We start from the raw sequence: 27846 nt of genomic DNA, 5'->3' as shown, positions 1-27846 counted from the left end.
TCACAACACCAAACTTAGAGTTTGACTGTCTGGGCTCTTCTTGACTCTGAACTGAGAGAAGCTCTTTGTGCTTACTCTCTTTTGTCACAGAGGGTTGGCCATGTGCCTTAAACACAAGGTAGTCCCCATTCAATTGAAGGACTAATTCACCTCTGTTGACACCTATCACAGCTCCTGCTGTGGCTAGGAAAGGTCTTCCAAGGATGATGCAATCATCCTCTTCCTTCCTAGTGTCTAAGATTATGAAGTCAGCATGGATGTAAAGGCCTTCAACCTTTACTAACACATCCTCTACTATTCCATAAGCTTGTCTCAATGACTTGTCTGCCAATTGTAATGAGAACAAGGCAGGTTGTACCTCAATGATCCCTAGCTTCTCCATTACAGAGAGTGGCATAAGATTTATCCCTGACCCCAGATCACACAGAGCTTTTGCAAAGGTCATGGTGCCTATGGTACAGGGTATTAAGAACTTGCCAGGATCTTGTTTCTTTTGAGGTAAAATTTGCTGAATCCAGGTATCTAGTTCACTAATGAGCAAAGGAGGCTCACTTTCCCAAGTCTCATTACCAAATAACTTGGCATTTAGCTTCATGATAGCTCCTAAATATTGAGCAACTTGCTCTCCAGTCACATCTTCATCCTCATCAGAGGAAGAATAGTCTTCAGAGCTCATGAATGGCAGAAGGAGATTTAATGGAATCTCTATGGTCTCTGTATGAGCCTCAGATTCCTTTGGATCCTTAATAGGAAACTCCCTCTTGCTTGAAGGACGTCCCAGGAGGTCTTCCTCACTAGGATTTTTGTCTTCCTCCTCCCTTGTGCATTCGGCCATATTGATTATATCAATGGCCTTGCACTCTCCTTTTGGATTCTCTTCTGTATTGCTTGGGAGAATACTGGGAGGAGTTTCAATGACTTTCTTACTCAGCTGGCCCACTTGTGCCTCCAGATTTCTAATGGAGGATCTTGTTTCACTCATGAAACTGAAAGTGGCCTTTGACAGATCAGAGACTAGATTGGCTAAATTAGAAGTGTTTTGTTCAGAATTCTCTGTCTGTTGCTGAGAAGATGATGGAAAAGGCTTGCTATTGCTCAGCCTATTGCGTCTACCATTGTTAAAGCCTTGTTGAGGCTTTTGTTGATCCTTCTATGAGAAATTTGGATGATTTCTCCATGATGAGTTATAGGTGTTTCCATAAGGTTCACCCATGTAATTAACCTCTGCCATGGCAGGGTTCTCAGGATCATAAGCTTCTTCAGAAGCTGCCTCTCTAGTACTGTTGGATGCATGTTGCCATCCATTCAGATTTTGAGAGATCATGTTGACCTGTTGAGTCAACACTTTGTTCTGAGCCAATATGGCATTCAGAGCATCAATTTCAAGAACTCCTTTCTTATGAGGTATCCCATTATTCACGGAATTCCTCTCAGAAGTGTACATGAATTGGTTGTTTGCAACCATGTCAATGAGTTCTTGAGCCTCTTCAGGCGTTTTCTTTAGGTGAATAGATCCACCTGTAGAATGGTCCAATGACATTTTCGAAAATTCAGAGAGACCATAATAGAATGTATCCAATATGGTCCATTCTGAAAACATGTCAGATGGACATCTTTTGGTCAGCTGCTTGTATCTTTCCCAAGCTTCATAGAGGGATTCACCATCTTTTTGTTTGAAGGTTTGAACATCCACTCTCAGCTTGCTCAGCTTTTAAGGAGGAAAGAATTTATCCAGGAAGGCAGTGACCAGCTTATCCCAGGAGTCCAGGCTATCCTTAGGTTGTGAATCTAACCATATTCTAGCTCTGTCTCTTACAGCAAAAGGGAAAAGCATGAGTCTGTAGACTTCAGGATCAACTCCATTCGTCTTTACAGTCTCACAGATCTGCAAGAACTCAGTTAAAAACTGATAAGGATCTTCAGATGGAAGTCCATAAAACTTGCAGTTTTGTTGCATTAAAGCAACTAGCTGAGGTTTCAGCTCAAAGTTGTTGGCTCCAATGGCAGGAATGGAGATGCTTCTTCCATCAAATTTGGACGTTGGTTTTGTGAAGTCACCAAGCATTCTCCTTGCATTATTATTGTTTTCGGCTGCCATCTCCTTCTCTTGTTCAAAAATTTCTGAAAGGTTACCTTTAGAATAATGTAATTTAGCTTCTCTTAATTTTCTCTTCAGAGTCCTTTCAGGTTCTGGATCAATTTCAACAAGAGTGCCTTTTTCCCTGTTCCTGCTCATATGAAAGAGAAGAAAACAAGAAAAGAAAGAAGAATCCTCTATGTTACAGTATAGAGATTCCTTTATGTTAGTAGAAAAAGAAAGGTGATAAGAAAAGGAGAATGGTTCGGATTTTTAGATGAAGAGAGGTGAAGAGAAGTGTTAGTAATTAAATAATTAAATAGAATAAGAAAAGAGAGGGGGAATTTTGAAAATAATTTTGAAAAAGGAGTTAGTGTTTTCAAAAATTAAAATATGTTAAAATTAAAACATGAAACACTTAATTAATTAAAAAGAATTTTTGAAAAAAAGAGAGAGGTTTTCGAAAATTGAAAAGGGAAAAGTAGTTAGGTGGTTTTGAAAAAGATAAAAGATAAACAAAAAGTTAGTTAGTTGATTGAAAAAGATTTGAAATCAAAATTGAAAAAGATAAGAAGATAAGAAGTTAGATGAGATATTTTGAAATCAAATTTTGAAAAAGATAAAATTTTGAAAAAGATAAGATAAGAGATAAAAAGATCTAATTTTTAAAATGACTTAACTAACAAGAAACTACAAGATAAGATTCTAGAACTTAAAGATTGAACCTTTCTTAACAAGAAAGTAACAAACTTCAAATTTTTGAACTAATCACATTAATTGTTAGCTAATTTTCGAAAATATGATATAAAGATAAGAAAAAGATTTTGAAAATATTTTGAAAAAGATTTTTGAATTTTTCGAAAAATAGAAAAAAAATGGAAAAGATATGATTTTTGAAAAAAGATTTTGAAAAGATAAGATTTTTAAAATTGAAATTTTGACTTGACTTGTAAGAAACAACTAATTTTAAAATTTTTTGACCAAGTCAACCCAAAATTTCGAAGATTTGGAGGGAAATAAGGAAAAGATATTTTTTTTATTTTTGAATTTTTAATTATGAGAGAGAAAAACAACAAAAATACTCAATGCATGAAATTTTTAGATCAAAACAATGAATGCATGCAAGAATGCTATGAATGTCAAGATGAACACCAAGAACACTTTGAAGATCATGATGAACATCAAGAACATAATTTTGAAAAATTTTTGATGCAAAGAAAACATGCAAGACACCAAACTTAGAAATTTTTAATGCTTGGAAAATATGAATGCAAAGATGCACATGAAAAACAAGAAAAGACAAAAAAACAAGAAAACATCAAGATCAAACAAGAAGACTTTTCAAGAACAACTTGAAGATCATGAAGAACACTATGAATGCATGGAATTTTCGAAAAAATGCAAGGAAAATTTTTAAAGGATGCAATTGACACCAAACTTAAAAATTGACTCAAGACTCAAACAAGAAACACAAAATATTTTTTATTTTTATGCTTTTCTAATTTTGTTGGATTTTTATTAATTTTTTCGAAAATAAAGTTTAGAAAAACGAAAATTAAAAGAAAAATTTTGAAAAAGTTTTTGAAAAGAAAATTACCTAATCTGAGCAACAAGATGAACCGTCAGTTGTCCATACTCGAACAATCCCCGGCAACGGCGCCAAAAACTTGGTGGACGAAATTGTGATACTCACAATATTGTATTCTTTATTTTATATGGGATTATTATTGTGGCTCTCTTCTATGTGTGGACACAACTCCGTTCAACTTAACCAATATGGGATTATTATTGTGGCTCTCTGCTATGTGTGGACACAACTCCGTTCAACTTAACCAGCAAGTGTACTGGGTCATCCAAGTAATACCTTACGTGAGTAAGGGTCGATCCCACAGAGATTGTTGGTATGAAGCAAGCTATGGTCACCTTGTAAATCTCAGTTAGGCAGATAAAATTATGGAATTTAGAAAATCAAATAATAAAAAGAAAATAAAAAGGGATAGAAATACTTATGTAAATCAATAGTGGGAATTTCAGATAGGTGTATGGAGATGTTGTGCTCCTCTTGAAACTCTACTTCACTACTCACTCTTTCTTCAATCCTTCTTACTCCTTTCCATGGCAAGCTGTATGTAGGGCATCACCATCATCAATGGCTACTTTCAATCCTCTCGGGAAAATGGTCCTATGCGCTGTCACTGCACGGCTAATCGTCTGGAGGCATCACCCTTGGTTGATAGCTACATCCCAGCCTCTCAGTGAAAATGGTCCAAATGCTCTGTCACAGCACGGCTAATCATCTGTCGGTTCTCAATTAGGTTGGAATAGAATTCATTGATTCTTTTGCGTCTGTCACTAACGCCCAGCCTTCAGGAGTTTGAAGCTCGTCACAGTCATTCAATACCGGAATCCTACTCGGAATACCACAGACAAGGTTAGACTTTCCGGATTCCCAGGATCCTACTCGGAATACCACAGACAAGGTTAGACTTTCCGGATCCTCATGAATGCCGCCATCCATCTAGCTTATACCACGAAGATTCTGTTGGGGAATCTAAGAGATATGCGCCCGGCCTAAGGTAGAACGGAAGTGGTTGTCAATCACGCGCGTTCATAGGTGAGAATGATGATGAGTGTCATGGATCATCACATTCATCAAAGTGTTGTGCAACGTATATATTGGAATAAGAATAAAAGAGAATTGAATAGAAAGTAATAGTAATTGTATTGAAACTTGAGGTACAGCAGAGCTCCACACCCTTAATCTATGGTGTGCAGAAACTCCACTGTTGAAAATACATAAGTGAAAGGTTCAGGCATGGCTGAATGGCCAGCCCCCATGTGGTCACAAGACCGAATGATCAAAGACATCTAATACAATAGTTAATTGTTCTATTTATAATAAACTAGCTCCTGGGGTTTACATGAGTAAGTAATTGATGCATAAATCCACTTCCGGGGCCCACTTGGTGTATGCTTGGGCTGAGCTTGATCAATCCACGAGTTGAGGCTTTTCTTGGAGTTGAACTCCAAGTTATGACGTGTTTTGGGCGTTCAACTTCGGATCATGACGTTTTTCTGGCGTTTAACTCCAGACCGCAGCATGTACTTGGCGTTCAACGCCAAGTTACGTCGTCAATTTCCGAATAAAGTATGGATTATTATATATTGCTGGAAAGCTCTGGATGTCTACTTTCCAACGCCGTTGAGAGCGTCCCATTTGGAGTTCTGTAGCTCCAGAAAATCCATTTTGAGTGCAGGGAGGTCAGATTCCAACAGCATCAGCAGTCCTTTTGTCAGCCTCTTTCAGAGTTTTGCTCAAGTCCCTCAATTTCAGCCAGAAATTACCTGAAATCACAGAAAAACACACAAACTCATAGTAAAGTCCAGAAATGTGAATTTAACATAAAAACTAATGAAAACATCCCTAAAAGTAGCTTAAACTTACTAAAAACTACCTAAAAACAATGCCAAAAAGCGTATAAATTATCCGCTCATCAGCATCCCACCTTAACCCTAGCCCCATTACAACCTAAAGAAAAGACCTCATGATAATTGTATGCATGCATGAAATAATTGTTGATTGTTAGATGAAAAACAAATTTTGGAAAGCATGATTAGGGGAAAATTGAGAGAATTGACCCAACACACTTGAGCGACTAGAGTGCAAACACTACCGGTGAGGGTTCGATGCTCAATTCCATGATTCCCGACTTTCATAAGCTTTCTTCTCACAAGTCTACTTGAACTTCATTTTGATATTCGAATTGGTAGGATTCATGAATCGTTATATAATCTTGGCCCTACTTGTGCATGTATGACTTGGAGGATTGATTTATTTTTAACCAAGTAGGTAAAACCATTTTGCATTTAGTTGCATATAGTTTAGGTTGCATATAGTTTATTTACATTGAATAAATGTTGATACCCTTTGTTTCTCTCTTGGCTTAAGCATGAGGACATGCTTGGTTTAAGTGTGGGGAGGTTGATAAACCTCATTTGTAGGGCTTATCTTATGCTTGATTTAGGGGATTTTATAACCTTTTACCCACATTTATTCAATGAAATAGCATGATTTTATAACTTCTCTTTAATTGTGCTTAAGAGTGAAAACATGCTTTTTAGGTCTTAAAATAGCTAAATCTAATTCTCCTTGATTCCATTAGATGCCTTGATATGTTTGTTAAGTGATTTAAGGTTTAGGAGGCAAATATTGGATCAAGGGAATGAAGAAAGAAGCATGAAAAGTTGGAGAACTCATGAAGAAATGAAAGAACCGGAAAGCTGTCAAGCCGACCTCTTCACACTTAAACGACCATAACATGAGCTACAGAGGTCCAACTGATGCGGTTCTAGTTGGGTTAGAAAGCTAACATCCGGGGCTTCGAAACGATATAAGATTTGCCATAGTTGCTACACGTATGGTGACTCGTACGCGCATAGTACGCGCACGCGCCGTTGCTGCCACCTGCTTCACTTAAAGCAAAACGTGGCCAGCGATTTTAGAAGCCTTGTGGGCCCAATCCAACTTATTTCTAATGCTATTTAAGCCAAGGATTGAAGGGGGAATCAACATACTTTTCATACTTTTTGATCATTAGCATAGTTTAGTAGTTGGAGTTAGTTTCTAGAGAGAGAAGCTCTCACTTCTCTCTAGGATTAGGATTAGGATTAGTTCTTAGATCTAGGTTTTAATATTTGCTTTCTTCTACTTCTACCTTTCAATTCCTTGTTGTTACATTCATCTTCCTCTATTCTTTTGTTGTAATTTCCTTTATGTTGTTCTTATACTTTGTTGTAGATCTACTTTTGTTCCTCCTATTCTCTTTCAATTCAATTAGAGGTAATTCATAATAATTGTGTTCATTTGATTTGTTGTTGTTTAATTCCTTGCAATTGAATAGTGTAGATTTACTTTTCTTGCAATTTTACTATGCTTTCCTTTTATGCCTTCCAAGTGTTTGATGAAATACTTGGTTGGATTTTAGAGTAGAATTTTATACTCTTGGCTTGGAAAGGTAACTTAGGACCTCTTGAGTTACTAATGTCCAAGTAAGTGATGATTGGGATCCATTGACTCTAGTTCTCACTAATTGAATTAGTGGAGAGTTAGGACTTATGGACTAGGATTGATATAGCTCATTTGACTTTCCTTTACTACTAGACAAGGATGATTTAATGAGATTAATCCTTGCCAATTCTCATATTGTGGTTAGTGATTAGGATAGAGATTATTGACCACCAACCCTTGCCAAGACCTTTTTAGGCCTTAGTTTACTTTCTTACCATTTATCTTCCATGCTTCTTATCAAAACCCCAAAAATGACTCACAACCAATAACAAGACACTTTATTGTAAATCCTAGGGAGAACGACCCGAGGTTTAAATACTTCGGTTTATAGATTTTAGGGGTTTGTACTTGTGACAAACAACTTTTTGTATGAAAGGATTAGTGATTGGTTTAGAAACTATACTTGCAACGAGAATTCATTTGTGAAATTCTATACCATCAAAAATCCAATCATCAGTTACGCGTCGCCCACGCGTGCGCATGGAAAGCAGTAAGGACAAGCGACACGTAATCGTCGCCCACGCGTACTCGTGGAATGCAAAAAGTACAGGGGACGCGTAAGGGTTACCCACGCGTACGCGTGGGTCTAGATTGTGTGATTCGCACAAAACCAGCACCACTCCAGCGCAACTCTTTAGTTTTTGTGCCAGGAGTCCAAATCTGGCACAACGCGTGCGCGTCGGCCATGCTTACGCGTGGCGTGCACTTTTTTTTTAGACATAAAATAAAAACAGGGAACTTTCCTAACCTATATACATTCTAAATTAACCAAAATTCAAATTTAACAACAAATCTTTTGGTTTTTGAAAAATTTTCAAATACAAAACAAACTAAACATACACTTCAAGCAAAATACAATTCAACAATAAAAACTATTCTAATCAAAACATGAATCTAATATGCAATCCGTCAATCAAAGCGAAATTTATAATAGCATAGAAAATAAGAAAAAGTACCTACCATGGCAACTCAATTCACCCATTAATTATATATACAAGAGAATGGATAGAGTTTACCATGGTGGGGTGTCTCCCACCTAGCACTTTTAGTTTAAGTCCTTAAGTTAGACAATCGGGAAGCTCCTTGTCAAGGTGGTTTATGCTTGTATTCATCCTTGAACCTCCAAGAATGCTTTCTCCTTAAACGGTTGTCAGAATTTCCAACCGTCTTCACCAAGCTTGGGTGAAGTTCTTCCCAAGATATGAGCTCCCAAAATTGGTCTTCATGTTGTGATTCGGGATCCCATATCTTATTTTCACACCCGTCTTCTAATTGGTTATCATTGTTCCATCCAGGTGGTAGGCAAATAGAATTCTCCTTAGAGTACCAAATTCTCCTCCTAGACTCGTATAATTTAGCATTCTTCTAACCAGGGGACCTATGCCTTGAGGGTTCAACCTTAATGAGCCTAACATTATTTTTGCAACCACTACACAATTCTCTCCGACTCTTAACGCCACAAAGAGCTCTAAGTTGTCTATCCGTCTCAAGCAAACCATATTCAAGTGTGAAAGTAAAGCTTAAAGATAAGAATTTTACCCACTTGAATGTTGTTTTGGATGGTGACTTAGGAAGGGATGTTTCCAATAGTTTGCAAGTGTCATTCCCTTGTGTTCTTCTTTGACTACCTCCACCTCTTGACAACTTTCCTCAACATCTCCTTCCTTGTCAACTTTATTCAACTCCTCATCATCATCAATCAAATCAAATTTTGGAGGTTGTGTGAAGTCCACTTCAACATCGACTTCACACCCAATGGAAGAATCTTCAACAAGGTCACCAATGTCACTTGGTGTAGAGTTGTCTTCAATGATGGAACTTGTCTCTTGCTCAACCTCTTCCTCTTGGTAGCTTCCTTCCAATTCAATCTCTTCTTCATTTCTTACCAAGGGTATAGGAGGTGAGGTATCTTCTTCTTTAATCTCTATGTCAAGCCTAATGGGAGAGGATTCAATTGTAGATAGAAACTCATCAATGAATGAATCCATCTCTTGATCAACCTCTTCAAAGTCTTCAATCATGATATGTTTTGGAGGTTGTACACCATCCTCAATATCTATATCAAGCTTCTGGGAAGAGGGCTCTCTAATTCTACATCCCCATGGACTTCCAACAAATCCTAGGTCTTCAACCACTTCTTCCGGCTCAATTGTCTCAACTTCCTCCCCTTGTGACAATTCTTGCATCAACTCCTCTTTTCCACTTTGAAGATCCAAATTCACTCCCTCACTAAGCCCATTGATTGCTTCTCCACATTCAACAATGGGAGTGCCTTGATCATATATGCTTAGGCGAGAGGAGACCAAGTTGCTAAAGGCTTCCGCCATAGTAGCAATCATGACTTCTAACTTCTTGAACTGCTTTTGTGTCTCTTTTTGCCTTTGGATATAAGAGCTAATATCTCTTTGTTGTTCTAGCATGAAGGCATGGAGAGATTCATCTATTGGAGGTAGTGTGGGAAGAGAGGGTTAATTGTTTGGGATAAAGAGCTCATAATCGAAAGGTGGTTCATCTTGGTAAGGGTATGTAGATGGTGTATATTGAGGTGGTTCTTGGGAGTAATTGTGTTGGAATTATTGTGGTTCTATGTATGGTTCATATGGTGGTTGTTATGATGGATAAGGATTAGGGTCATATGAAGATGTTTGGTGATAAGGGGCTTGTGAGTATGGTGGTTCAAAATCATGTTGAGGAGGTGGTTCATAGGCATATGGTGGTGGTTGTTGACAACCACAATGAGGATCACCACATCCATTAGATTGATATGCATTAGGAGTGGAATTATACCTATAAGAGACAAGAGGAGGTTGTTGCCAAGAAGGTTGATCAATCCCTTGTGGCTCCTCCCATCTTTGATTCCCGAATCCTTGATGCACATCCTCATTGAAGCTTTCATTCCCTACAACATAGTTGTAACCAAACTTATAGCCAAAGTGATGAAAATTCATAATATCAAAAGAAAATAAAGCAAAAACTAATAATAGCAAGAGGAACAAAATTCTAGAACTAGCAAGCAAAAATCAAACTATTCACAATATTCATGTATGAACAATAGCCAATAACATAACACCATTGCAATTCCCTGGCAACGGCGCCAAAAATATGATTAGAGTATTTTCATATGGCTAGGAATTTCACACAAAATAATTCTTGTTGATAGTATAGTTCCCACCCAACTAACAATACTCAAATCAAATTTTAAAAGTTTTGGTTGTCACAAGTACAAACCCCGATAAGAATTAACCGAAGTATTCAAACCTCGAGTCGTCTCACAAGGAATTGCAATGAAGTGATCAATTATTGGCTATGAAGAACAAGGGAGTTTGATTTGTAATTGGCAAGAAAATATAAAAGCAAGAAAGTAAACGACAAGAACTACTAAAATAAAGGAAAAGAACTCTTGGCTAGACATAGGAAATTATGATCACCATCCTTGCCTACAAACCATATATTGATAATTATGAGGGACCAACCTACTTAGTCTACTTCTGTGCTTGAAGTAAGTATAATGTCTATCTCAACGCTTGAAGTACGTCAAATAGGCTTAATAAACATCAATCCATAAGTCCTAACCTAGCTACTAATTGACTTAGTAGTAGGATAACGTCAATGGTTATCAAATTGACCACTAAGGGTTCTCAAATCATGAATTCAATGAGACCAATGACTCAAGGTCACTCAATCCCCTTAGCCTAGGCCAAGAGAAAAGAAAACTACTCAATAACTAGAGAAAACATTTTATCAAACACCTAGTGTGCAATAGATCGAAAAAATCCACTGCCAATTTTGGCATGACGAAAAAATACAATATTACTTTCTTTCATCAAAGGACATCAATTACTAAGATTCGAAGCAATTAGACCTTTTAATGAATGCACGGAAGAACACTTCGCATAATGAATATTAGTCGGATTTCGAATCCAAAATAAGGAGCAAAATAAGGAGATTAACAAGAGAAACTAGGAAGATTAAGACAATAGAACAATAAAATGTAAAGAGAATTGAACTAAAAATAAGAATTAAAAGTGGATCTAAGGAAATTTAACCTAAACTACCCTAAATTCTAGAGAGAATGGAGAGCTTCTCTCTCTAGAATTCTACCTACAACATGATGAAAACTACACTATGAGTCTCCCCCCTTGTTCCCTCTTGAATACTGCATCAAATAGCTTCAGAAATGAGTTGGATTGGGCTTCAGCAGGTCCAAAAATCGACCCCAGTGTTTTCTGCTAAGTTAGTCACGTGCTGCTTGTCACGCGTACGCATGGGTCACGCGTACGCGTCGCCTGGAAGATTTCCTTCCCACACACGCGTGTGGGCCACGTATACGTGTCATTTGGCAGATGTCCCTCCCACGCGTAAGCATGGGCCACGTATACGCGTCACTTGGCAGATTTTTGCAAATCCTCATTTCTTCATGAATTCTCCATTTTGCATGCTTTTCTTTTCACTCCTTCCATTCAATCCTTGCCTTATGAACCTGAAATCACTCAACAAATATATCAAAGCATCGAATGGAATTAAAGTGAATTAAAATTAGCAATTTAAAGGCCTAAAAAGTATGTTTTCACTCTTAAGCACAAATTTAGGGAGAATTATAAAACAATGCTATTTCATTTAATAAATGTGAGAAAAGTTGATAAATTTTTCTAAATTCAATACAAGATAAACCACAAAATTGGGGTTTATCAAAGAGCTTGGTAATTCATGCTATCTTGGAAAAACTTTTAAAAAACAAAAGAGGCTTTTGGATTTTTGAGGAATTAACAGCTTTCTCTTTAAGAAAGGATTTCGGTTTTTGAATATTAAATCTTTGGTTTTGAAAAGATGCATAAGGTGGTTATTAATCTCTGTATCATAAAAACAGTTTTTTTTTTCAACGTATCCTATTATAGTAATTCTCTAATCCCATAGTGAGAACCAGCGAGAACGATGTTCTCACTCCCCTACAGGTATTTTCTTTTTCAGGTTAGGGGTGACAAAGTTCGAAAGGGCCTATTTTATTTCTTTTCTGTTCAAACGATGTTTTATGTTGTATTAGTTATTTTTTCCGTCGCCTTTATCTGTATAAGTTTTTATAAGAGGGATCGGAAATTAATTAGGTAATGCTTCTAAATTATATATATATATATATATATATATGGATGTATGTTTTGAAAGATTTGGTTTAAGTTTTAAAAAGGCTCATATTTTAGTATTAAATATTTTAAGAGTTGTCATAATACTTGAGCTATCTGAGTGGCGCATCCGGAAGCGTGACATTTTGATAGTTAGGGTGTTACGCTCAGAACACCACCGTACTTGTTCAATGATAAGAAAAATAAATCATTTAGATGGAAATTACACAATTAAGATATTTCTATATCACGATTAAAAAATTTTGGTGTCAAAATTAAGAAACTTCTTATGTCACAGTTAAAAACTTTTGGTGCTATTTTCTAATAAGTACTGCATAATTCGAAACTCGTCTTCATCTTCATCTTCTTCTTCATCATCTTTTTTTCTTGTTCATCTTCTCCTTCTTGTTCCACCTTCTCATAATTCTTCTTATTTTAGTAATTTTACCCACTTAATAAAAATAAAAACAGAAAAAAAAGGAAGAAAATCAAACAAAGAAGAAATACATAATGCTGCAAAATTACGAAGAGCAAAATAAAGAATAAAATGTAACAACCTCAAGAATAAAAGAACGACGATGAGGAAGAAATACGCGAAGAACAAAAAGGAATGCAAAGAAGTGCGAGATACAAATTTGGTTTTGTAGGTGCATCTTAAGACGCTCTCGCTAATGAAACTAGTTTTTGTTAGGTTTAGACCAACTTGGTTGGACTTTTACCAAAAAAACTTGAATATATAGCGAAACTACTCTATATAATTATATATACAACGCTTTTCCACTTGAGCAAAAAAATTGCATTTAAAATAATCACGAGAAACGTGAGAGAAATAATGCTACAAGGAAACATTTTGTAAGCATCAAACTCAAAATGACCGGCTACCTCGTTGTACATATACAAAATTAGAAACAGGGTATTTGAGCAATTATACGGGAACCTCATTTTATGAGACACATCTTGAAAGCCTCATTGAATACTTGGCCTAGAAACTAATTGCTTGAAAGTTGTCACAGCTATCAAGATACGAAAGTGGTCAAAATGAAACAAAATGGCCCAAAGGGGCCAAAATTACCACCAAGCAGACTAAAGCAAAAAAATATATCTGCACAATGTCATCAATGATAAATACTATTATTCGCTTTATCAAGAGTTGCTATTGTAATCATGTAACTCAAAGTAATGGCCTCCACCCCTAATTGCCATCGTTCACATTCATACAATATAAACATGTTGTACAATAGGCTCTTTTCTATGTATCAGCAGCATCCATGTGGGGGAGGCACCGGTTTCTCCTCTTCCATATCATCTGCAACATCCCTGCTGCAAAGAGTGGCATGTTTGTTTCTTAGTATGTCAGCAAAGAACAAAAACAGGTATTAAATTAATTTAGAATGGCTAGAAGAATTTTGCATAAAGTTGTGATTGCATATCCTAAAGATGTAATCACAGATTTTTGTCTCTAAAGATGAGTATGCAACTATACATACTCTAAAGTAAGAAAATTTGTAAAGCAAGTTATGAGTGGTTAACTATCTTTGGATCAACTTCAGTCCAACAAACAATTGAAGGATGACATTTTATAAACTTATTCACTTTAGGGATCTAACCTGTCCCAAAACATGCCCATGTAGCAAAAGGGACTAATATACTAAATGGTTTTGTGCTCAAGATTTAATCAAATACATAACTGATACCTCATATAGTCATTTAAGTTTGAGGACTTCATATTAGCCTTTTCATCTTCATCATGATCAGAATCATAATCATCACCACTCCATATGCGAGGTTTTGGTCTTCTCTCCATGTCCTCTTCTGCCTGAATCCATAATTAATACGTCAAACAAAAAGTGGAAATGACAAGGATAAAGGACAATAACTGCAACTTTACAAAGCACAAACCACATCTGGAACTGGTATGGTTGATGGTGTTGTCTGAAAAGGAACACTGGGAGCATGTGGAAGCCTGGAAATCTGTTCTAGTAGTGTGTTCCTGGAAGATCAATTAGAAAGTAAGCCAATTTGGTCAAACATTTACTTCATGGGAATGCAAGCAACTCCAGAAGCAAGGTAAAACCCATGACACGATAATGAAAAGGAAAATCACGCATTTAAAAAATGATCACATACACAAAGTGCATGTTGGACAGATTGAAACGCATTCAAAATACATGAGAGACAGTAGCACATAGAGGATTAGAGGAACAACTTCCATGCAGCCCAAAGTGCCCATAATAAATATTTAAGTCCAGGTAATCTGATATCTCTTCATAACAACTTAAAAAACAACATTCAGGGTGCAAAGCATGTCTATGCAACCAGTCATCATCATTTGAGAAAATTCCGTGATTTGTATGCAGCAAATGTAACACATTAAAGTGATTGCATTTAATATTATGTATGGGCTTTTTCTTTAACTCTTTTATTTTGTTTTATGGAACCATGTATGGCCTTTCTTTTGAACTCCATTTTGCATCATGGGAATTCAAGCAATCAACCTGAGCAGAAAATTAACATGTGCATGAGAACAAAAGGCGAATCTCTCATTCAAACATGACCACAAAGTCACATAAATGAAGCTCCATGTTAAAAGAATGAAACAGCATTCTAAGTAGCGAAATGATGGAAGCTTAAACTTTGATATGGTTTGGTCCCTGGCCAGTGTCCTCTAACAGATACAGAGGCCACAGCTTTGGCTTTGACAAATATATTAAGCAAAAGAAAATACAATATGCTTTCATATTTGACAAGAATGCAGCAATTATGACAACCACCATAGCATGGCCATGCAACTATTTATAAGATTCTGCGAAACATCGTCATTTATGAAAATGATATGACTTTAGATACAGCAGAAATTAATGCATTAAAGTAATTGAGTTCATAAATATCATGCCCTTTGTTTCAATAATTACGAAAAATAAAATTGAAATCAGAAAAATAAAGACAAAAACAAATTGATAGTAAACACACCTTATTTTTTCCATATCCTTGGTCGTGTTTAGATTCTCCATGTTGCTTGGATCCACATGAAGAGTATAATCTGGGCCAAAATACTCATAATATTCATTATATGGTAACTTATTATCAGGCTCCACTCCTACTGCGACTGCTGTCTAAAACAACGAAAGAGCATGTAATAAAATAAGTACATTAAATTAGTGCAAAAGTGCCTTATTCATAATTCTTCCCGAGAAGAGAAAGAAAGAACCTCATAACACCAACAACGAGCGACGTTCCGAATTGTATATCCTCCACCACCCAACACCATCAGAGGAACATTGAAAGATCTAAGGAAGCGAAGGCAATCTGCATGACCTTTCACAGACAAATTGAAGCAACCCAACCTGTCGCCAGACAAAGAATCAGCTCCACATTGAAGAACGACGGCATCAGGTTGATAAACTTCCATGACTTTTTGAATGATAGGTCGAAACAGAGCCCGGAAACTCTCATCATCCATTCCATCATTTAACGGGACATTGATAGCATAATTCTTTCCTGAGCCAACACCAACGTCTTTAATGTGTCCAGTCCCGGGGAAAAAGTCCCCAAATTTGTGAAAAGACACCGTCATTACCCTATCAGTTGTATAAAAGGCCTCCTCAACACCATCACCATGGTGAACATCAATATCAACATACAATACACGCTGGTAAAAAACATAAAAACAGATGGTGAGAAAATATATTCAGTAAAAAACAAACACAATAACAAAACAAGCATCTATATTACAACTTTAGAAGACACTGAGTTTCTGTATAAGTAAAAATGTAGTTTGAAATTTAACAAGAAGAAAAGCTACGAATAAAAAAGAAAAAGTATAATGTTGTGTAATTTAAAACCGAATAGGATAAGTAAAAAGGAGCAGAGCAAATCGTAGCTTTAACCACATGTCCAACAAGCATTAAAAGTACAGCCTCCCAATACTGTGGAATATTTTTCTTTTTATTAACCACAGTTGGTGTGCAGAAGTGATTACTGTGGAATCAAAATCAGAATGGAAATGTACACGGTCTCGTGGAACGGCTACGTTTCCAATGCTTGATTGGATAAGCCAGTCCTAGACCATCAACACTGGCCATAAATGGAGGACAGAAACACAACATAAATGTAGCTTGCTTAGCTCATAATTCAAATGTTTTAAACCCTGAGACATACAATATCAGGGTTCGCCACGGAAAATATTTCACCTGTAACCACCATTTAAAGTTTTAAACCCGAAATTGTACCAACAATTAATCAAAAAAGTTGTTGACAAGTGCCCAAAGGAAATGGCCCTAAACCCTTAACGAAATGCCCAAAACGGTAAAAATAAAATAAAATAACAAGTGTGGAAAATAAGTTTCATTCCTCAAGTAACAGGTGTTGCAAAATCATGGTTAGGTAGTAAATTAAAATTAAAATGCATGTATAATTGTTCAACACAAGCAAAGAAATAAGCATGTGAATTGAAGAAGAGAGAGTTGGTTACCCTGTGATATTTGAGAAGCTCGAGAATACCGAGGACAATGTCGTTGACGTAACAGAATCCAGAGGCTTCGGACTTCTTAGCATGGTGGAGGCCACCAGCCCAATTGACAGCGATATCAGCGTCCTGGCGGTTGAGCTTGACGGCGGCGCCGATAGAGCCGCCGGCGGAGGCCTGGCAGAAGGGGAATAATCCATCGAAAACAGGACAGTCCTCCCCGACGTTGAAGCGCTTGAGGTGGCGGGAGAAGGCGGGGTCAGCGAGGGTGTCCGGGGAGACGGAGGCGAGGAAGTCGACGTAGTCATCGGAGTGAAAACGCCTGATATCGTCGGGGGCGGCGGGGAAAGGGCGATTGATCTCCATGCGGCGGTGGAGGGAGTAGTGAACGATGAGGTTGTGAGCCATCCGGATTCGGTGTGGCTTCATTGGGTGACCCTGACCGTAGTAGTAGTCTCCGATGCTGGGTTCGTAGAAGTACGTAACTCTTCTTTTCTTCCCGTCCTGCCCGCCGGGCAGCGACGCCCCACTCTCTTCTTCTATCCCCATCACTCTCTTCTCTCTTATTCAGATCCAATTCCAATGCCCTTCTCTAATTTATTTATACATTCGATTGTATAATGTAGAATGCTAGGGCCTAGATTTGGAATACCGAGGGCACGCTGATGCTGCTAGCGTTAGGTTTCAGGTTTGGGGTTTTCAACTTTCAAGTTTCAACTCGCCGCTTTGGGTTTTTCTTTGTTTTCTCTGTTTCAAGGGACTCGCCCACTATATACCAGATCCACTAACTACACTTATGCCTACACCTGTCTAGGTTTTGCCTCAAGTGAAGAATCTACCTTGTCATTTTGTTTTTAATGTTAATTAACACAATTTTGAGGAGTGAAGTTTCGATTTGATGTCTAAAATAAGTAGATTTGTCTCCAAAATCTTAACCATCAATGTTGGACCATGGTTTCTATAAATTCAATATCTACTACTAATATATATATAGGAATTACGAAAAGTTCGGTTTACAAATTTTGTTCTTAACATGCATTTTAGGGTAATATACGCAGTAAATAGTTAAATTAGTCTCGAAAAATCAATTTTTTTAATTGATTTTTGAAAGAGCTTTTTTAATTAAATTCATCTTTTAAAGATTTTAAATTAATTATATTAGTTATTCCATCATTTTATTTGTTGATAGTGTCAAAATTTGCTAATATGATACGTTAAGTAATATTCCAATACACACTTAGAAATTTTAATTGACTATTGACATAATTAGTTTCATAAATTAGAAAAAATTAATCCCAAATTGAGGGATTCCAATGCCTCAAGTTCATCCTACAATTAGGTTTTGATTTGATCTAATTTTATAAACTTATTATGTTAATAGTCAATTAAGACTCATAGATGTATGTTGGAATGTCACTTAATGTATCTCATTAACAAATTTTGACATAATCAACAAACAAAGTGATGGAAGGACTAATATGACTAATTTAAAATATTTAAAGTACGAATTTGATTAAAAAATCTTTCGGTGACCAATTTAAATAATGAGTGATCTTTTAGAGACTAATTTGACTATTTATTCGTAACATATGTATTTAAAATAAATGAAGAGAGAGATTACATGATTATTCTGTTAGAAATTTTCCATACATGCATGTCCTGTTTCTAATTTGTGTAATTTGTTGCTCACTAAATACAATTTCTATTTATGTCGTGGTAGATTTTGTAAAGTACGATTTTTTTGTAATATAAAGTGATAAAGATTTACAAATTATGTTTTATTGTTGTAAGAATTTTTTCGAGGTCAGAATCAACAAATTGTATGTCAAGTTTGGAGACGTAGTTGCTAGTTCAAGAAGATCAACTAGAAGTTCTCAATATCTTGGTATGTCGAAAGCTTCTAACTAAAATATATGTAGTTACCTCGAACTCAATGCTTGTAGTTACACTGAAACTAGCATTGGTGGCATCCCCTTCTTTTGTAATTAATTTAAATTGTAATAATGATAGTGCTTATGATATGGGACATGATTGTTCATTTGGTAAGTGTTCTGAGAGTTACCTGAAACGTTGATTTGACCCTGAGTGTGAGGTTTAAACTTCTTTTGAGGTGGCGTCTGACTTATTCTAGCACCGAAGTGCCACTATACAAGTTCTACGTGAAGAGATAAGAGGTGGTACTTGTAAGATACTCCAATACTTAAGTTAGCAATGCCTTTAGGCAGGTGTTTAGTAGATTGGAACGTGAATATACCTGAGGGGTGATGAACTGGATTTCAATATATCACTACAATGAATCCTCTTGAAAAGTATACCAAATTATCGTCAAGTAATAACTCACAATGAGTGAAGTCGAATCCCATAGAGATTTATTGATTGAACAACTTTAGTCACTAGGTGATTTAGTCAAGCTAATCAAGATTAATTGTTGAGTGCAGAATTCTAAATGATAGAATTGTAAATGACTTGAAGATAAATGGAAGTAATAAAGTGTATAAACGAAAAGAACATGAAAGTAAATTGCAGAATTATAAATTACTGAATTGTAAAGCGGAATGGGTTGATGAACAGAAATTAAAGAAAGCTATAAAGAATAGGGAAGATAAGGATGGGAAAGATTCATTGGGATTACGAGATGTTGCTCTCTTTGGATCAAATCCACATCATCTCATCTTCAATCATGCAACTCGTTGACCTCTTGGCAATCATGATTTATTGAACCTCAATTCCTTGGTGATTCAATCCCTCAAATCTTGATAATCAGCCAATTTCTTGGTCTAATTGCTCATGAAGAGATATAAGCTTGGTCCCTGATTTTACCACACATCCTCATAGATCCAAGTATTTGGGTAGATTTCATGTCACCATATTGATGATTGGATTTTTGATGGTGTAGAATTTCACTAATGAAATCTCATTGTAAAGTATAGCTTCTAAACCAACAACAATCCTTTCATACAAAAATTTGTTTGTCACAAGTAACAAACCCCTAATAATCCTAATAACCGAAGTATTTAAACCTCGGGTCGTCTCTCAAAGGAATTGCAGGGTAGTGTTCTTGTTATTGGTTATAGATTGTATATTTTTTGGGTTTTGGATGAGAAACATGAAAAGTAAATGGCAGGAAATGTAAATGATAAAGCGGTCTTGGCAAGGGTTGGTGGTCAAGGATCTCTATCCTAATCACTAACAACAACTTGAGAATTGGCAAGGATTAATCCCATTAAGTCATCCTCTAACTACTAGTAAAGGAAAGTCAAATGAGCTATATCAATCCTAGTCCATAAGTCCTAACTCTCTACTAATTCAATTAGTGAGAACTAGAGTCAATGGATCCCAATCATCAATTACTTGGACATTAGTAACTCAAGAGTTCCTATGTTACTTTTCCAAGCCAAGAGCACTAAAATCTACTCTAACATCCTTCCAAGCATTTCATCAAACACTTGGAAGGCATAAAAGGAAAGCATAGTAAAATTGCAAGGAAAGTAAATCTACACTATTCAATTACAAGGAATTAAACAACAACAAATCAAATGAACAATAAAGGAAATAAAAACATGAATTGCGTTAAAAGGAAAATAGGAGAAACCTATGAAGCACGGACACTTTGCTGAGTTGTCGTGTCCGTGTGTCAGAGACATTTCAGACACGATACTCACCGACACTCGTCAAACACGCGTGTCTGCTGTGTCCAACCGTGTCTTAATAAAAAGCAAAAAAATTCTTCTCCGGACACACTTGGACACACCTAAATACCATCACGTGTCAGCGTGTCCAGTCTTATTCTTAACATATATTCTTGAAATAAATTTAGATATAGTATATATTATTATTTATTAAAATAAAAAATATTTTAAATACTTGATATAATTAAAATAAGACATTAAAAATAATTAAAAAATTAATTTATAATTTAATATCAATAAAATATCAAAATATCATTACGATTTATTTAAAAAATACTTTATATTTTATATATATGCATGTCCCCGTGTCTTATAAGATTTTAAAATTCGCGTGTCAGCATGTCCCATGTCGTGTCGTGTCCCGTGTTCGTGTCAGTGTCCGTGCATCATAGGGAGAAACAAATGTGCATCAACATAAAAGTAGAGAATTACAAGAATTAAATGCTAACTAGAGAGAAGAGATGTATAAGAAAAAGAATTACAAAAGGAAAAGTGAATCAAAGCATGAATTAAACCTAGATCTAAGAAGAGATTAACCTAAACCTAAACCTAATCCTAATTCTAGAGAGAAGAGAGAGCTCCTCTCTCTAGAAACTAACTAAAGCATGTGAAAACTAAACTAAAACTCAATAACTAACTAGATGGTTCATTCTTCCTTCATTCCTTGGGTTAAATAGCATCAGAAATGAGTTGGATTGGACTCAAAATGCTTCTGAAATCGCTAGGCACGAGTTACACTTTAGTGAGTCACGTGTAACATCGGTGCGTACACGCACAGTGTGCATGCGCATCCCTAAGCGCGATGCAACTATGAAAAATTTTATATCATTTTGAAGCCCTGGATGTTAGCTTTCCAACGCAACTGGAACCGTCTCATTTGGACCTCTGTAGCTCAAGTTATGATCGATTAAGTACGAAGAGGTCGGGCTTGACAGCTTTGCAATTCCTTTATTTATTCATGAGTTCTCCATTTCTACATGCTTTTTCTTCATTCCTTCAATCCATTCTTTGCCTCCTAAACCTGAAATCACTTAGCAAACACATCAAGGCATCTAATGGAATCAAGGTGAATTAAATTTATCCATTTTAACTCCTAAAAAGCATATTTTCATTCTTAAGCACAATTAAAGGAGAATTTACAAAACCATGCTATTTCATTGGATACATGGGAGAAAAGTTGACAAAACCCTCTAAATTCAACACAAGATAAACCCTAAAAATGGGATTTATCAACCTCCCCACACTTAAACCATAGCATGTCCTCATGCTAAACCAAGAATGAAGCAAGGGGTATGACATTTATTCAATGCAACCTATCTATATGCATCCTATCTAAATGAATGCAACTAAATACAAAATGATTCTACCTACTTGGTTAAAAATAAATCAATCCTCCAAGAGCATGTATAAATGGGTAGGGCTAAGGTCATATGATGACTCATGAATCCTACCAATTCAAGTATAAAAAATGAAGTTCAAATAGGCTTGCAAGAAGAACGCTCATGAAAGCCGAGAATTAAGGAATTGAGCATCGAACCCTCACCGGAAGTGTTTGCACTCTAGTCGCTCAAGTGTATAGGGTCAATTCTCTATATTCTTCCCTAATCATGCTTTCCAAGATTTGTTTTTCATCTAATAATCAACAATTATTCAATGCATGCATACATTCATCATGAGGTCTTTTCATAGGTTGTAATGGGGCTAGGGTCAAGGTAGGATTATATATGGTTAAGTGGACTAGAATTTGAATCTTTGATTGACTTAAGCTTTCCCACCTAACCTATATAATAACCTATACAATTAAGTGCTAACCTAACTACCCATCCTTCATTTTTTCACATACTCATGCATTTTCTTTTGATTTTCACAAAACTTATGCATTGATTCTTTTATTACTTTAGGGCATTTTGTCCCCTTTTTATTATTTTTCTTCTTTTTCTTTCTTTTGTTCTATTTTTTTCTTTTCTTTTTCACATTTATTTTTTTTCTTTTTCTTCTTTTTTGTTTTTCTCATTTTTTTTTCAAGCTACATACAAGAACATCAATGCATAAGGTCTATACATTTAATCAATACATGAGTTTGCACCCAATTCCCAAATATAGAAATACAAATCACCCTTTTATCCCAACCAATGTTCCCAAATCTCCCCAAACTTGAATAATAAACACTCTCACTAGCCTAAACTAATCAAAAATCCAAACAATGAACTTTTATTGTTTTCCGCTTAGGCTTGTAATGTGCTAAAATAAAGAACAATTGGGTTAACCGTAGGCTCAAAATTGGTTAATAATGGAGAGTAAAAAGGTAGGCTATTTGGGCAAGTGAGCTAATGAAATAATGGCCTCAATCATACAAATGCATATAAATAAGGAATAATGGACATATATAATTAAACAAATCAAAGATCACAATCATAGAAAGAGAAAAATTGCACACAAGAAGGAAAATAAGTGGTTATAAGATGTAACCACGTCATTAGGCTCAAATCTCACTTGCTTGTGTTCTTAGTTCAAAAACCATGTTCCAAAATAAATTTTTTCAAGCAAGTTCAACAAAAAATTTTCTTTCAAATTGGTAGGGTGCCCTAAAACAGTTTCTTGGAAAAGAAATCATCACCCTAACCAAGTAGTCCTAATAAGAAAGAAGTGGTAAATATATGTACAAATTCTAACTACATGCAACCTATCATGCAATGTGATGACCAGAATTCACTACCCACGTATAATGAATCCGTTCTTTGGCAAACGCACCAAATTATCGTCAAGTAATAAACCACAATGGAGTGGGATCGTATCCACAGAGATTAATTAGATTAAGCAAGCAATAGTTGATTAATTATCCTAGTTAGACGATTCAATTTTGAGTGATTAGCAACAAAAAAACTAAATGACATGAAAGTAAATGAAAACAATAAAGTGCAAGAAAGTAAATGGCAAGGAAAGTAAAGTACAAGAAAGTAAAGTGCTGGAAATGTAAAGTGCAAAAAATGTAAACAACCATAAAGTAAAGGAAAGAAAGAAAGATAAAATAAACATTGGGATCAAGAGATATTGTATTCTCCGGATTAATTGATTTCATCTCATCTTCAATCATGCAACTCATTGACTTCTTGACAATCATGATTGATTGAGCCCCAATTCCTTGGTGACTCAATCTCTCAAATCTTGATCAATAGCCAATTCCTTGGTCTAATTGCTCATGAGAAGAGATGAAGCTTGTTCCCTGATTATACCATACATCATCATAGGTCCAAGTAGAGGAAGGATTATATGTCACCATATCCAAACACCAAAACCCAAATCCTACACAAGTGTGAGAAAGGATTTCAAGCATGGTTTTATGATTCCTCTTCCAAAGTTCCCATAAAACCCAAATATATTCAATCTCTTTTCCAAGATAATTGAATGCTAGAATGAAGAATGAAATCCCTTCTAGTAAATCAAAGAGAGATGAAGAGAAGAAGAAGAATAAAAACAATCAATCCATTGAAAAACAATAGAGCTCTCTTTCCCAATGGAAAAAGTTAGTAATTCATAACTAAAATATTTACAAATAAGAAAATGGAAGAGGAGAAGAGAATGGTGGGAAGGAGGGTCCAAAGACTCACTCCTCTAAATGTGTTCAGCCTAATAGATAGCTCCCCAATTTTATGAAACTAAGGCCTTTATATAGGCTCTCCTAAATTACAAACTTAAATGAAATTAAAAGCAAATTACAATAAAATAAAAATAAACTATTCTAGATGCTTCTTGTGGCCTTGATTGGTTGATAATTATGGCTTGAATGATAGTTGGAGTGAGCTTGGTTGAAGGTTGGGGGTTGCAGGAAGAAGTTGGCGTGTGGTTCTAAGTGCCACTCCCACTTGATTTCGCCCTTTGGAGTATGACCCACTTTGCAACATTGAAAGTATGGAGTTGGTTGGGTCATAAAATGAATGTCCACTATGAAGTATTATATGGTTAGAAAGCCTTGGATGTCAGCTTTCCAACGTCTTTAGAATCAACTCATTTGGACCTTTGTAGCTCAAGTTATGCCCATTTGAAGGTAACTAGGTCAGTTTGTCAGGTAGCCCGGCGTGCCACGCCCACTTCTGGCGTGCCACGTCCCATATGTTGTGAAACTGGCGTGCCACGCCCAAAATTGGCGTGCCACGCCTTCAATGATGCACCAAAAGCTCCTCTTTGGCCATTTGAACTAGCGTGCCACGCCCAAGACTTCAAGTGGCACGCCCACTATATGAAAGGGGTTGGCGTGCCACGCCTTCGATATCAAGTGGCACGCCCATGTTTTGCAACGCTAAAATAATGGCCATTTTCACCTTTAGTTTTAACGTCCACTATAGAGTGTTATAAATCGTTGGAAAGCTCTGGATGTCAGCTTTCCAACACCACCCAGATCACCTCATTTGGAACTCTAAAAATCAAGTTATGTTCCTTTGAAGATGAAGAGGTCAGACTGGTAACTCTGCAGTGACGTGTTTTTCTCCTTGTGTTTTTGGGGTCAATATCTTCCTCAATTCCAGTGTCCATTATAAAGTGTTATATATGGTTGGAAAGCTCTGGATGTCCACTGTCTAATGGCACTAGAATCACTTCATTTAGAGTTGTGTAGTGCATGATATCTTTATTTGAATGAGAGGAGATCAGGCTAGCATATGCCCCGGCATGCCATGCCCACTTCTTGGCGTGCCACGCCCATAGTGGGGCTCAAAATTACTCCTCTAGAATTTAAGCCTGGCGTGCCACGCCCAAAACACCAAGTGGCATGCCCTCTTTGAGATCTTGGCCTCACAAACTTGGCGTGCCACGCCCAGAGCTCCAAGTGGCACGCCTATGTAAAATTCTTCAACCTTCTTTGCTGGAATGTTGGCCTGGCGTGCCACGCCCAGAGCTTCAAGTGGCACGCCCATTGTTGAGAGTTGATTCAAAAGTTTGGCGTGCCATGCCCAAAGCTTCAAGTGGCACACCCAACATCACACACTCAGCTTTATTTGCTATTTCCTTCCTCTTTTGTTGCTCTTTTCACCTAAAATTCAGCACAAACCCATTTCAAAGCAATGTACCATAATATATATTATTTGGTTCATGAAATTGCATTGACTCAATGAGATTATGCTCTTTTTATGGTCCTTTTAGATAAGAAAAAGGGTACATGATGTGCAGTCTTCACAATGCAACAACTAGCTAACATTGGTGTTAAAAATGGAAATTGTTACCCATGGAGATCTGTCGAACGACCTCCCAACACTTGAAGATTGCACCGTCCTCGGTGCATGCAAAGAAGAGTAAGGTGGACGGGTTGCTACAACTGATGAGCTCTTTCAAAAGATTGTGCAGATGACTTGTTTACTGCCCCATTTGAAAGCTTTTCCTTTCTTCCTTTTTGGTGGCCAACCTAAAAGGGGAGAGAAAGAAAGAAAATTAAGCCTATAACAAAGATATCAAAGCAAATAGAACATAGGTGGCGGCTAATGCCAAATAAGAGTAGGGTTCTCATTGACATGGTAGATACAACATGTGAGTGAGAAAATAATATAAGCTAAGGCATATCAACTAATACTTGATGCAAGAGTAAAATCAAAGCATGAAGATCATGTTGAGCATCAAGTTCAAACAAGAAAGAGTAGGTCATAAAAGATAATATGAGGTCAGATCAATGCACAAAGACACAAGAGTCATACAAGATTAAGCATTGATTTAAAAGTTTCATCACAAACAATATCAAACCAGTCAAGAAGCACCAAAATAATGCAAGAAATTCTTGACAATTGAGTATAAGAATTCAACACCATTATTAAAATAAAAAAAACTTAGAAAATAAAATGAAAACAGGCTATAAAAACAAAATTGAAATGCAAAGAATAGAAGTATGCAAATACAATAAACAAAAAAAAAATGGAAGAGGAGAAAAAAACTCTTTTTTTTTGCGACGCAAACGCGTCATGAATGCCCACGCGTCGATAAGCAGATTAGCAAAGGACGCGTGCGCGCCAGGTGCGCGCACGCATAAGTTAGGTTAAGCGCAGGGCATAGTGTCAGCCCAAGGTTGGCCCAACTCTTTGGAAAATGTACCAGGAGGGCAGGTGGCACACCGACGCACGCGCGCCATTTACGCGTGCGCGTGCATTGCGCATTCAGAAACATGGACGCGTACGCGCCAAGTGCACGCACGCGTGGGTTAGTTTGTGCCTTAGACATAGTGTTTGCACAGTGCAGGCGTAACTCTCGGGTTTTCCACTGGGGATGGAATTTTTGCATCCATGCGTAAGCGCCATGTACGCGTCCGCGTGGATGGTCGAAAATGCTTGCGTCACGCGTACTCGCACATGATGCATATGCGTGGGTTGGTGCTCTGTTTTTCAAAGTTTTCCAAGTTCTTGTACCAAACAAAGCCTTCCAGACCTCCAAATAGCTACCAAAACACCATAAAACCTTATTTAACATACCAAACTACCAAATAAACTCAACAAACAAAACAAAACATGAAATTAAACTAATTTTTCCAATATTTACAAAAGAGAAAATGAAAGGAGTTTACTATGGTGGGGTGTTTCCCACCTAGCACTTTTGTTTGTTGTCCTTAAGTTGGACTTATGGAGAACTCTTCTCAATGTGGCTTGTCCTTGTACTCATCCTTGAACTCCCACCAATACTTGGTCTTCCAATAGGCTCTATTTTTTAAAATCAATATCTCTAAGCTTTGATGGAGTTCTACATACATCATGGGCTCCCAAATTTGATTCTCCTTGTGCGATCTGGGATCCCACACTTTGTTTTGACACCCATCTTCAAATTGATAATCATGATTCCAATTGGGTGGTATGACCTTAGAATTCTCAAAGAAGCCTCCAAACAACTTCCTAGACCCTTGCAATTTGGTTCTACACCAACTCTTGCTATGAAGCTTTGAACATGTCACCATAATGAACCTTGATTTACAATGCCAACCACTAACTATCCCCCTTTTTCTCTTAAAGCCACAAATATGTCTAAGTTGACCATCCGTCTCAAGCAAACCATATTCAAGGGGAATAATAAAGCTTGAGTATAAGAAATTTACCCACTTGAATGAAAGAATGGATGGTAGTGGCTTGGGGAGAGGTATCTTCAATATGCTAACAAGCTTTACTCCCTTGTGTTCTCCTTGGTTACCTTCACCTCTTGACAAACTTCTTCAATTTTAATCCCTTGTTCATCAATTTCATCTAACTATTCTCCATCACTCAAGTCATAAATGGGAGGATGAGAGAAATCTACCTCCATGTCGCTTTCCATTTTGTCGAGAGAAGGTTCTTTAAGTTCAAAGGATTCACCACCAAGAAGCTTTGATGCATGATCTTCATCTCCAAGGAAACTCAATTCTTGCTCCATTCCTTCCAAGTCTTCATGTGGGATATGCCTTGGAAGTTGTGCACATTCCTCCTCAACAT

At 36.7% G+C, this 27846-nt stretch overlaps 1 protein-coding gene across 2 annotated transcripts; it reads right to left on the bottom strand.

The window, feature by feature from the left end:
* Positions 1 to 13303: 13303 nt before the first annotated feature.
* On the bottom strand, positions 13304 to 17544 carry LOC130940208 (histone deacetylase 6). Of its 2 annotated transcripts, none has more exons than XM_057868290.1 (6): positions 16734 to 17544; positions 15471 to 15911; positions 15233 to 15375; positions 14162 to 14252; positions 13957 to 14078; positions 13304 to 13579 (listed from the first exon to the last, which is right to left on the bottom strand). In XM_057868290.1, the coding sequence occupies exons 1-6, from the start codon at positions 17274 to 17276 to the stop codon at positions 13519 to 13521; spliced, it is 1401 nt and encodes a 466-aa protein (XP_057724273.1). In that variant the 5' UTR covers positions 17277 to 17544; the 3' UTR covers positions 13304 to 13518. The 2 variants fall into 2 exon arrangements, with proteins under 2 accessions (XP_057724273.1, XP_057724266.1); XM_057868283.1 differs by having other exon boundaries at positions 13304 to 13582; positions 16734 to 17542.
* Positions 17545 to 27846: the final 10302 nt, after the last annotated feature.

This window comes from Arachis stenosperma, chromosome 1, assembly GCF_014773155.1.
Source record: "Arachis stenosperma cultivar V10309 chromosome 1, arast.V10309.gnm1.PFL2, whole genome shotgun sequence".
NCBI classification, from domain to species: domain Eukaryota; kingdom Viridiplantae; phylum Streptophyta; class Magnoliopsida; order Fabales; family Fabaceae; genus Arachis; species Arachis stenosperma.
The sequence above is the reverse complement of the archived record's forward strand: the minus strand, read 5'-3'. Positions and strand labels throughout refer to the sequence as shown.

Coding starts and splice junctions, on each gene's coding strand:
- LOC130940208 (XM_057868283.1), bottom strand. CDS start 17,276: ATGGGGATAGAAGAAGAGAGTGGGGCGTCGCTGCCCGGCGGGCAGGAC. Junction 15,912..16,733: donor AGCTTCTCAAATATCACAGG/GTAACCAACTCT, acceptor GTTTTTTACCAG/CGTGTATTGTATGTTGATAT. Junction 14,079..14,161: donor CCATACCAGTTCCAGATGTG/GTTTGTGCTTTG, acceptor TTATGGATTCAG/GCAGAAGAGGACATGGAGAG.